Source organism: Xyrauchen texanus, chromosome 24, assembly GCF_025860055.1.
Source record: "Xyrauchen texanus isolate HMW12.3.18 chromosome 24, RBS_HiC_50CHRs, whole genome shotgun sequence".
NCBI lineage: Eukaryota > Metazoa > Chordata > Actinopteri > Cypriniformes > Catostomidae > Xyrauchen > Xyrauchen texanus.
The window spans coordinates 28,055,243-28,068,161 of NC_068299.1; the positions used below are offsets into that span (position 1 = coordinate 28,055,243).

Here is a 12,919-nt window from a genome sequence, read left to right on the forward strand (position 1 = left end):
ATACTGTCTCTCCCCGCATACACACACACACACACACACAGCTTGCCTCTGCTTTCTCAGCCAATGAGTGTTCTCAGCAGTGCCGTGATGCTGCAGGTTGGTTTGATGTTTCTTTCTTGGCTTTAGGAGCATATCAGAGGAAGTAGGGCATGTTGATTTGTTTATTAGGTCACTCTGCATGTTTTAAGATGAAATAATGGAATATTGTTCAAATAGCAACATGATTCGATGTGACAGTGACAAAATCCATGCAGTCAGATTAAGAATATAGGAATAAATAACTGTACATATTGTGGAGATAAGAACAATAAAGGAGATAAAATAACATTGTGACATACAGAAGAATATCTTACCAAGAGGTACCAAGTCTCAAGGTCCATAACAATGTAATATCGTTTTTTTTTTTAACTATACAATTATATAACATTTATTAGACAAAGATTGTATGAAAGTAATTGAAACCTAATTGATAAATAGTTCTATTTAACAAATCTTAATCAATAAATGTAATAAAGGGATAACATCAGTCCATGATACATGGTGTTAAGGTCTTAAACTTTTGTGTCTAGTTCACTCTCTCCCAGGAATGGTGTTGCTTCTGGCTGACATCTTTTGCTCTCAGAAAGGCAATTTTCAGAGAGCACATCTGATTCACCAATGTCTCCTAGCTGTGATGTAAAAAAAAAAAAACATACTAAATATTATTTCAGAATTTACAAATTCACGGGAGGGGAAAGTTACAATAGCAATATACGGTACAATAAATTCTAGTAGATACTTTTGGCATCAGAACCAAAGTTATTAAACTATGGGAGTGAATTGCTATGTATTACAGCAATTCAGCAATGCAATAAAATGAAGTAACTAACGTAACAAAAACCTCTAACTTTGTTCTTGAACATACAAAATCAAACCTCCTTGGAAATCCAAATCAGACATGACAGCTCTGAAAAAAATATTATTGCAGGCTAATTGTAGTGACTGAGTAAGGCAAGAACGTGGTTTTAAACACAGATTTTTACGTGTTTGCTCAATAATTGTATTTTTACATTTCTAATGAAAAATGTACATTTAAAGGGATAGTTCACTCAAAAATTAACATTTTATCATCTTGTACTCGCACTCATTCCATCTCAGATGTGCATGACATTCTTTCTTCAGCAGAACACATATTATGATTTGTAGAATTATATTTCAGCTCTGTGGGTTCATACAATACAAGTGAAAGGTGACAGAACTCATAAGGTACAAAGAGGGCATAAAGGCAGCATAAAGGTAATCCATATGACTCCAGTGGTTAAATCCATATTTTCAGAAGTGATATGATAGGTGTGGTTGAGAAACAGTTCAATTATTAAGTCCTTTTTTAACTATCAATCTCCATCTTTTACCAGCCTTAACCTAGGTGGCTCAATGTGAAAGTGTTCATGTAGATTTTCAGTGAAATATTGATCTGTTTCTCACCCACACCTATCATATCCCTTCTGAAGACATGGATTTAACCACTAGAGTCTTATGGATTATTTTTATACTGCCTTTATGTCCTTTTTGGACCTGCTGATCACCTTTTGATCACCATATATTTGCATTGTGTGTACCAACAGAGCTGAAGTATTCTTTAAAAATCTTAATTTGTGTTAAGCAGAAGAACGTCATAAACATCTGGGATGTAATTAAGGTGAGTAAATGATGAAATATTTTTTGGGTGAACTATCCCTTTAAGAAATTTATGTTGTAATTATCTCACCAATTAAATTACATAATTTACCTTCGGTGTGCACTCTGTCACAAGGTCCCTCAGCACATACAGCTCCTGTTGTACACTGAAAGACAGTAATTACCTTTGTTGTTTTTTTTTTTCATGAGAAATTAAGCAATCCAAAAGCAGCAAGTCAACAAAATGAAGCAGTCAGCATGGTAAAGGGATAATTCATCTTTGTAGATGATTTCAATAAACGGTCAAATATTGTGACATTTTTTTTACAAGCTCATGGATGTTTATATTCCCTCTGTATAGTCCTTTCCCATTTCTGGGAAGTTATTTTGTTTTTTGGAAGAACTTGTACATTTGAGAAATCTGTTACAGGGTCATTATAGGAAAGACTTTAAAACATCATCATTATTCACTAGTAATGATATTATTATTCATTAATTATTTAACTTGGCCAGTAACTTAATGGCCTCAAACATTAATTAATTCATGTTAAAATAAACAAGTTAAATAAGTTAATATTGCTATTGACATTAAATAAAAATGTTTAACTTACTCTCCGCCTTGAACTGCCCCTGCGATTCATAAGTGAAGAGAATACAAGTGAGCTGTGTTAATAACAGTGGCAACTTTTTTTACATAAGTGGCATAAAATACCAATGAAACTCACAGTATGCATGGATCTGTAAAATCAGCCAAACACCAGCCATAATGCTTTCAAAAGGCAGCACTATTACACGTAGATCATCCACTGTTCTCTCCCCCTTGTCTTGGAAAGAGAAGATTAATGAACAATAAAATATTGACCTCTGTAATCCAGCCTTATAACTAACTGCAATATTGTTTAGGTGTTAACACTTACACACTTGTAGTATTAATTCTGTAGCAAGAGAAACAGAGTTGACCACTGGCAAACCTGCTACCCCATACATGAACAAAACTGTGTAAATTACATCTAGAAAAGAGAAAATGGTTTTAAGATATTCAGCATTGATTATAAAGGAATGATTTCAGGGAAATTCCTAAAAATATCTTTGCAAAATCAGGAGGCATATAATTATTAGATTTTTAAACAAATAATGTTTTCAAATGGACTTTGTCCACATTTTCTAATTCTTATGGTATTTTGTTACCAGGAACCGTTCTCGAGAACCGCTCAGGTGCAATTGCAGTCAAAATATGGAGCAGAACTGTGACCAACATCCATCCATAACGTCCTGTGATAAATTACATATTTTAATAGTCATGTTAGAACTTCTGTAATCCTGTGCTATGCAATCAAAGCCATGACATAGAATAATGACATAGACAGAATAGTAAACAAATCACCATTTAAAAAAAAACAAAAAATGGTTACAATGGTTTTTATAGAATAATTGTGCTGGCATTTCATAACAACTTACTCTTAGTGTACTCCAGAATCTTGTAAAGATAATACAAAATAAATGCGCTATGCCCGATTAGCGTAACAACCATAACGTTTACCCAAACTAAATCTGTGGAACAGAGACAGAGAGTGGGAGAAAATGAAATACTGTCATCATCAATACAGCCAGTATCAAATGTAAACTGTATAAAACAAAAGAGTGAAAAAAACATAACTAATGTTCTCTATAACCATAATATTTCCCAAACCACTTATTGTTATTGGCATATTTTTGGCTGTACATATGCTAATTTTCCTGCCCTCCATTTTCCAATTTGTAACAAATGTTTGATTATTCAATTGATTCAATCTGAGGGAACACTAAAAATAAACATGTGGCGTGTGTGTGTGTGTACTTACAACATCTCCATGTAAGTATAGAAAGTTGCCTTTTGTCAGGTTTTTTACAAATGTATTGTCGAATTACTGGAATTGGAAGGACTATGAAAGATATGGCAGCAGTGATTCCCCCAAAGACATATGTCATTATTATCATGGCTGAAAATGAAAACAGATATACATTGTGAATTAATGACTATTGTTAAATAAGGCCTCAAGCAGAACTAAAACGATAAGAAAATGGGATCCTGAATAACTGATAAATATGAATCCTACTTACATTCGTCAACACTTGGTGATCTATAGAAAAGGAGACGCATTTGAAGAAAGTTGCTTGATTGCATGAGAACGTGTCCTAAAGATTCTACATGAGAGCATTCATAAAGCAATGTCGGTGTGACCACATATGTTCATTACAAAATGTGAAGCCTGGAATGGGGACAGTTGTTTAACAATTTCCAATGGCCCCGGTCATATGACATTAAAGATTCTATTGTAAATCAATTTTATTATATGTGTTAGCTGTAAAAATGATTACGTGAAATTATCTAAAAACATTGAATGATAAATATGATTAAAGCAGTTCTATGTGACAAATCAACATTTAATTTGCGTGCTTTAGAAATTTCCTAGTTACTTAAAGTAGACAACATTTGACATACTTATTACAAATCGAAGGGGAAAATGAAGATCAAAAAACTGTGGGAAGCAAACATCGATTAAAGCCTTAAGAAATACTGGTGTGGATGACAGCAGAATAACCACAACACCAACAAGCACAACTTCAGTCCACTGAGATGTATTCCAAAGATCATGAAGAACTACTACAAAAGAAAGATGAAACATGTGTTACACAAAGGTCTATCCATAAATTAGTTCCAGACCGAATTTGAAGACTTTTTCTTTTTTTATGCTGCATAATAATAATAATTACACATTTTATTTTCATTTAAAACTGGCTGCATTACCTGAGCAAAATGCTGCTGCAATAAGAAGATATGCAATGGGAATGCTTAAATATTCAATAATTCTCTGGATGTGATCTGGAAAAACAACTGGAAAGACATATTTACATTGTTAATGTGGGTTTACCACAAAAGAGCTCAGTTCCACAGCTTGCACAGCATCAGGTCCACCTCAACACTTACTGAATTAATTAATTCATTTCTATCACACTCAGCCATTTTGTTTATTAATCCTGACTCTAATCAATATACAGTACAATGCAACACAATAATAAGTACCAGAGGGGAAATTATTTTAATTTTTTTTGGTAAACAGGATGTAAACACAGAAACTGTGATACAGGTGATGACACAGAGATATGGTAGACTGTAGCATATAGTTAGAATAAGTTATAGAAATACAGCAGAATATCCTATTTTATATATATATATATACTGTATGTATATGTACGGATATATATAAAATATTTGACTGAATTCACAATACGTGAAATATATAAGAATGTAAGTGCAATAACAACTAAAACAAATATACAAGAGCTATACAACGTTATATAAAATGAAATACAAATATACATGGATTGAACAATGCAGTGTTCAATCACATAGTTCTGTCCCAGAATTGAAAATATATAATAGCTTATATAAACTCTAATTTCATCCGATCTTTACATATATGTAGGGTACTATTTGATATATCTCTGTTGATTGCATGTTCATGGCTTTAGAACATAAAATGATTCACAGAATAAAAGATGAACATAAACAGAAAAACAGTCATTCATTAAAATATACATACCTGAAACCACTCTATTCCAGTTAAAATATGGGGCCATGAGGAATAACAACATGATCCTCATCATATTAATAGTTGCACACATTGTCACCTCAACTATAGACCCTGATCAAAGCAGAAGCTCAAAATGATCAAATGTGATATATACACATATTATTATTATTATTACTATTTGAGAATGTGAACTTAATTAAAATGCTTGGGATGCTTACCCTCAATTACACCCCATAGAGAAAATGCAATAGATAAACAGATGTTGGGACAGACAACTTGCAAATAATGTATATACATAGGTCTTGTACGGGTGTCTGTAGAGGAACAGGAACATCATATCTCAAGTGCAACCGTTTAATTTATTAGTTACTTAGCTAATAATCGATATGGGCTAACTGCTTATCAATCATGATGCAATGGTGTAATGGAACAACAATTTAACCTCATATTAATAATACATTAATTATTAATAATGTTATTATTAATACATCTGCTATTCAGTAATAATAAATATAACCAGCATACTTTATAAAGCTTGGCCTACCTTTTCTGTTGATATAGATCGTGACAGGAATACTTAGTACAAGAGTCAACAACAGGGAAATAAAGCAAAGCATCAGTGTAATGATGTGCAAAGTGGACATTCCTAAATGAGAAACAGAATACATTTACTGACATATTAGAAAAAGCTGATAGAAAATAGCTATTTGTTATATAGTACAGATATATATGTTTTAACATATTTAAACTCAGCAAAAAAAGAAACGTCTTCTCATTTTCAACTGCTTTTATTTTTAGCAAACTTAACATATAAATATTTGTATGAGCATAAAAAGATTCAACAACTAAGACATAAACTGAACAAGTTTCACAAGACATGTGACTAACAGAAATGGAATAATGGGGGTGGGGGGGTGATTTTTACAAAATGATCTTTAAAATACAGTGTCCTGAAAAAGGGACATTTCTTTTTGCCTAGTATATATATATATATATATATATATATATATATATATATATATATATATATATATATATATATACACACACACATATACACGATCAGCCACAATATTAAAACCATCTGCCTAATAATGAGTAAGTCCCCCTTGTTTCAGTTAATGTTCACATCAACCATCAGAATGGGGAAATAATGTCATCTCAGTGATTTGGACTGTGTCATGATTGTTGTGCCAGACAGGCTGGTTTGAGTATTTCTGTAACTGCTGATCTCCTGGGATTTTCACACACAACAGTCTCTAGAATTGAGAATGGTGCCAAAAACAAAAAACATCCAGTGAGGGGCAGTTCTGTGGATGGAAATGCCTTGTTGATGAGAGAGGTCAACAGAGAATGGCCAGACTGGTTTGAACTGACATAGTTTACGGTAAATCAGATAACCGCTCTGTACAATTGTGCTGAGAAGAATAACATCTCAGAATGCTATTCTGAGATTTGGTGGCACGAGGGGGACCTACAGTATATAATATTAGGCAGGTGGTTTTAATATTGTGGCTGATCTGTGTATATATATATATATATATATATATAAATCCTCCATACAGTATTTTTTCAAAGTTAATGTATAAAAGTGAATTTCAACTCCACACATGACTTACCCAGCTGTCCTATTTCCACAGTTGTGGAGGTCACTGAATATTCTGTGTGAACTTCACACATATATTCCCCTTTGTCAGATGTCTGGAGATTTTTTAGTCTCATCGAAAAGTTGCCTTTGGGAATTTCTTCAATAAAGAAGTCAGCTCTGTCTTTATAACTCTTTTGAGTGGATTCTAGATATACTGTCCCATTTTGGAGAAGCAGCACAGGGATGATGTCTGAACTTTTGTCAACCTTTTTCCAAGTGACCTCCTCAAAATGTTGAGGAGGAATATGTGAGTCAACCATGCAATTAAGAACAACCTCCTCACCAACATACGCAAACACAACATGTTGTTCTCTTGTCACAACTACACGCTCTGTTATACACAAAAGAAAAGTATGATCATCTTGATTACATAAAATATAGCAGCATTTAGTAATATATTTTAAATATCTACAGTGACCCCCAAGAATTTGGACACTTAAAGTTACAGTTATAAATATTTGAACATAATTGCATTAGATACAAAATATCAAACCAAGTTGCATCTGCAAAGAAATTATTCAAGAGCTTTTCTCAGAACTAATTTTAGTGGATGTGTGAAGTCAGTTCACCTCAAGTCAACGTGTTCCACAAAGTCCACAGTGTGATCAAATATTTGTTTTTGTCTTAATTCTGAACAATATCTCTATTGCTTTATTATTACAAAATTAAACTTATTTTTGTGAAAGAAGATTCTTGAAATGTGTTGTGCTATGTCTTAAAACTAAACACCATTTGGTTTGATAATTTGTTATATAATGCAAAGATATTCAGACATTTTTAAGTGTGACTGAGGTGTCCAAATACTTTTTGTGAATGAAAGCCTCATTTGGATCCAGTCTGCATACTTCTTGTATGATAAACACATTGACATATTAAAAGATTCTTATTAAATAGGGTTAAATACTTACCTACATGTTTAATTTTAACAGAGATTTCCCCAACTTCCTCATAAGAGTAAACTACACATTTGTAGATACCAGTGTCTGCAACAGTTATGTTTTCCAGCAGAACTGAAAAGTTCCCTTTAAATATCTGGTCAGACAAAAAATGTGCTCTATTCCGGTATGAATGATACTGAGCCTCAGGTCTAACATCTCCATTCTGAAACAGTTGCACTATTGTCTGTTCATCTGTCCTTTTCCATTCAACCTCCAGCTCCTCCAGAGGTAAAGGGTTTTCCACAAAGCAGGGCAGTATTATGGAGCCCCCTAGTTGTGCAACCAGAGGATAAAGAGGACCTTGTACATAGAACCCTTCAAAAAATAAAACATGAAACACTTGTGATTCCGCTGCAATTATAAGCAAAGCGCACATTTAAAAAAGACACAATGTAACAATATCTTTGTTTCTTACCTTCAGATGTAAGCAGAACTGCTGCTGATGTCAAAGTTATAAAGAAGTTCATGTTCAAGATCTAATAATTCTGTGCAGTAACCCAGCTCTAACAAATAAACAAGAACTCAAGTAAGAACTCATGCAGAGATGAGGAACATTTTAGCGTGCAATATGAGTTGTTCTTACCTTTTTTTTTTATTGGGCTGTAATGGTGTAACATGGACTTTGACAGAGGATGAACATTATTGTGCTACTTAAGCCATATCTCTGTAGCTGAAAACAGGGTTTTTTGTGTGTCTTGACCAAGGCTGTGACAAGGAAGATGAAGTAAAGGGCAAAGTCAAATATTCTACACTGTAAAAGATTTTCCTGTAAAAAAAAAAAAAAAACAGTAATCTACTGGCAGCTGTGTTTGCCAGCATATACTGTAATAATACGGTGTATTACTGTTCTTGAAATTAACAGCAAGATACTGTTTTTGACAGCTACAGTATACAACTGTAATTTAGCCACATATTGCATTAAATTACATATCATACTGTAAAAGATTATCTTGTGAAAAAAACAGTAAACTACTGGCAGCTGTGGTTGCCAGCATTATACTGTAAAAATACGGTGATACCATTTTCGAAATTAACAATTAATTAATAGCTAAATACTGTATTTGTCAACTACAGTATACAACTGTAAGTTAAAGCATATAGCTGTTATATTACATACCACTCACAACCACATAATTACAATTTTAAATGCATATTACACCCTGCACTTTCTATTTGTATATATGGATTACAAAAGGTAAACAAAGCCAAGTTATGAATGTATTTTATTATTCTGAAACAACAACATGTTTATCGATATGCCCTATAACAGGTAATAAATAAATAAAAGTAGTCAAATAATATTCAGTGCTGTGGTGCAACAAAAAAGCACCCATCATCAAATCAAAATACACAAATGACTTCTCAGTAAATAGCAGAACGTTTATAAAAACAAAACAAACATTTTGAAATGACTTACCTACAGTTACGATCCCTGGTTGTCCGCCCCGTGTTTCTCTTCTTCTTCTTCTTCTTCTTTCAGAGTTTTATGGCGGTTGGCAAACCAGCTAAAAGGAGCATTTACCGCCACCAACTGGACAGGAGTGTGAAGCATTAACAGAGTGAAGGAAATTAACAAATAATTAAATAATCAAATAATTCTGGAAAAAAAAAAATATATATATATATATATATATATATATATATATATATGAACCTATATTCTGTTAACCAATCCTGTTTCCCTTAGATACCTCATTAAAGCACTATAGACCCTTTTCTCTATCTGTGCGTTTTGAAATATGCTATTGACTAACAATGTATCAATACCGTAACTTAATGATTCTGCAAAATTGATTCTTTCTCTGTCCTATTCTGTGCAATGAATCAACACATGTTCAACTGTTTCTGACAAGCCACATTTATCACAATTTACAGATTCTCTTTTCCCTATGATGAACATTGAGTAATTAAGGCATGTATGCCCTATTCGAAGCCTAGATATTATGGAATCTTCCTTTCTGCTTCCGTATTTATTTCTCTCACCCCCAACTTTATTTTGAATTTTATACAGATGTCTTCCTTTTGTCTCCTTGTCCCATTTCTGTTGCCACATCTTGTTTAGAGCAGATTTTATTATTGCTTTAACTTCAGTTTTACTCAGTGATACATTAATGTCTATAACATTTCGCTTCAAAGATCTCTTTGCCAACTGATCAACCTCATTACCCTCTACCCACACATGTGCTGGAACCCATAAAAATGAAATGTTTACACCTATTCTGTATATTCTGTACATATTTTGTAGTATTTCATACAAGATATCCTGCCTGGATGCTGACTTTCCACTATTTATACTCATTAAAGCTGAATAGGAGTCTGAGCAAATCACTACATCCATAGGATGAACGTCTTCCACCCATTGAAGTGCCATTAAAATTCCAATCATCTCTGCGGTATATACTGAAGCATGATCTGTAATTCTCTTTTCAATACTATATTTAAAATGGGGAATGTAAACTGCTGCATGTCCAGTATCTGGATTCTTAGATCCATCTGTGAATATTTGAATACTATTATAATATTCTTGACAAGGTGCTGCTTCACAACTATATCCTTTGTTATGCTTATTTCCTTTGTTTGTATCTTGTCTTGCAATGTTAAGTAAACATCAGGTTTAGGGAAAAGCCATGGAGGTATTGATGGTATTACCACTGTGGGACTAATATTTATAATTTATTTCTATGTTCTGGGCTTCTTTTTCTACATTCCATCCAAAACTATTTATTTCTCCTTTTCCTTACTCCCAGCATTTTTCTAGGATCTTTTTCACTGGGTGATTCTCATCGTGTCCCTTTAGTGTACTCCAATACAACATTTTTAATTGTAACCTCCTAACATCCAGAGGCATTTCTGCCATTTCTACCTGCATTGCTGGAATAGGAGATGTTCTGAATGCTCCACAACTTATTCGTAGGCTAATGCTTGCGACTCCCGTGTTTCTCGTGTCGCCATCACGGACTTCAATCACCATGATTCCCGACCCTCATCACTGTGTTATTGTTCTCACCTGTTTATCATTTTGTCATTTTCCTGTCCCTGTATTTAAACCCTGCTGTTCCTCCATTCCTCTGTCGATCGTTGCTTGTTTGTAGATACTTATGTTTTGCCCTGCTCACTCAGATCATGTACCATTTGTATGTTTTCGGTTTCAGTTTTCCCATCGTGGATGTTTCCTTTGTTCCTGTCGGTTTCGTTTTCACTTTGTTAAATAAAACCCGCGTTTAGATCATCACTCCTCGTCTGCCTCCTCCTACTTACGCGTCACCTGTACATAAAATACACATTTACGGTCAAATCTTCAACAAACACCTGCCCATTTTTTTTTTATATCAAAACAAATGGTTTATAAAATGCAAATCAGTACAAAACACAAAATCAGGCTTCAGCAACACTCCAGCCCACCATGTTGTCCAAAAACAAACTGCATTGGTGGGGAGTGTCAGCTACATTTTAAATTAAGTCCCACTCAAAGTCCATCCATCTTTTTAAAAGATTTGATACTTTTGGACTGACGGTTACAGTCTTCTTCTGCACAGTTTTCTCCATGCATGCTTGGTCCAATTTTCCAGATTTATTCCAATAAATCATCAGGAAAAACAAGAGGGGAAGATTTCCAGTGAACAATGATTGAAAATGTTATGGTTTTGATTATCTAAAGTGTCCTCACCAAATTAATGTAATTTCTGAAGACTTGGAATACACCACACAGGTCATGCGGAGTACATGGTGTTGTTTTGTTCTTTATTGCGCTTGTCAGTGAATGCCCCCATGTGAAAATTATCTATAAAAAGTCTGATTTTGTGTTATATGGAAGAAAGCAGTACAGGCTTTGAGCAACATGAGGGTGAGTACATTTTAAATGACTTTAAATTGAATTCCTTTTTTGGGGAGGAACACAAAGAGAGATATTTTAATATGATGATGAAGAAATATGATGTCTGGTTTTCAATACAATGCAGTGAATGGAGAACACAAAATTAAGCTCCAAAAAGGACTTAAAAGAATTTTAAAGGAAGTCCTTTTTCACCATCAGCACTTTCCTTGACGATCATGATTTCAAGCTCAATTACACTTCCTAGCGCTCTGAGCGTGTGTGAAATAAGTGTAATCAGGATTGAAATCATGATTGTGCAATGGCAAGTTGAACAGTGAGTGAGTTACATTTTGGTCTGTTCTCAACTAAAATTAAACCAAACTGAATTAAACCACAGTACTCATATGGATTACATTTATTACGCTTTATGTCCTTTTTGTAGCTGACAGTTTGGTACATATTCCACTTGCACCGAATGGACAAATATCACATCTCCATGAAAATATCTTTGTGTTCTGCAAAAGAAAATCCCAAGTTTTAGATGACAAAGTTGAGTAAATGAAATAATTAAATGGGGAACTAGTCCTTAGTCAACATAATAATATTAACATATTAATGAAATTAAAACAAATAATAAAATAAGTGCAAGGTATCATATCACTTGAGAAGACATGGATTTGTCTTGTCATATGGATACTTTTATTCTGCCTTTTGGGCTCTTAAAGTTTTGGCCATCACTCAGAGCAGATATATCCTTTAAAAAAAAAGGATTCTTCTGTTCTGCAGAAGAAAGTCACTCATACACATTTGGGATGGCGCGAGGGTGAATAAATGCAGAATTTTAATTTTGGCTGAATTATCCCTTTTAAATATCTGAAACTTACATGTGTGACTTCACTAGTTTATGGATGTAACATCATTTTAGTTTCATTTAAGTCCATTATGCTCTCAAGTAAACTGCTCTTTCCCATTTCTGATGTGGACAGTGTATGAGTGAAAGTAAATGTTGATTACATCATTGCTAAAACATGATTGTGCTTTGCCATGTGTATTAACTGGAAAGGCAATCCACTCACCTCCAAACATTTCACATCAAATATGGCCTACTTGTGTCATTCCAAATTGTGAACCATTTCTCTTTGTAGTGCTTGTAAAAGAGAAGGGGAAAATGTTAGCTACATTTTCTAGTCCTTAAGTGCTGGAGAGCAATTTAGGGTTCTGCAATCTCAGGTGAAATCCAACATACTTCAAAATGAATCGGGAGAATGACATGATCATAAACGTCAAA

The 12,919-nt window shown here is 33.7% G+C and overlaps 1 protein-coding gene across 1 annotated transcript; it reads right to left on the reverse strand.

Annotated features, from left to right (window-relative positions):
* Positions 1-140: 140 nt before the first annotated feature.
* Positions 141-12,825, reverse strand: LOC127617537 (uncharacterized). The gene is made up of 21 exons (XM_052089501.1): positions 12,708-12,825; positions 10,825-11,082; positions 9,235-9,348; positions 8,401-8,583; positions 8,233-8,320; positions 7,788-8,132; positions 6,851-7,210; positions 5,776-5,877; positions 5,450-5,545; positions 5,241-5,342; positions 4,445-4,531; positions 4,139-4,300; positions 3,757-3,840; positions 3,498-3,635; positions 3,115-3,207; positions 2,845-2,928; positions 2,574-2,666; positions 2,382-2,480; positions 2,268-2,286; positions 1,769-1,823; positions 141-668 (listed from the first exon to the last, which is right to left on the reverse strand). The coding sequence occupies exons 5-21, from the start codon at positions 8,282-8,284 to the stop codon at positions 552-554; spliced, it is 2,088 nt and encodes a 695-aa protein (XP_051945461.1). The 5' UTR covers positions 8,285-8,320; positions 8,401-8,583; positions 9,235-9,348; positions 10,825-11,082; positions 12,708-12,825; the 3' UTR covers positions 141-551.
* Between the last annotated feature and the right edge of the window lie 94 nt (positions 12,826-12,919).

Bases quoted from the DNA above. Each gene is read 5' to 3' on its own strand.
- LOC127617537 (XM_052089501.1), bottom strand. From the start codon at position 8,284: ATGAACTTCTTTATAACTTTGACATCAGCAGCAGTTCTGCTTACATCT. The intron at 5,878-6,850 runs GTAAGTCATGTG...TTTCTCATTTAG, and splicing joins TGTGGAAATAGGACAGCTGG to GAATGTCCACTTTGCACATC. The intron at 3,208-3,497 runs GTAAGTACACAC...TCTGTTCCACAG, and splicing joins TATACTTACATGGAGATGTT to ATTTAGTTTGGGTAAACGTT.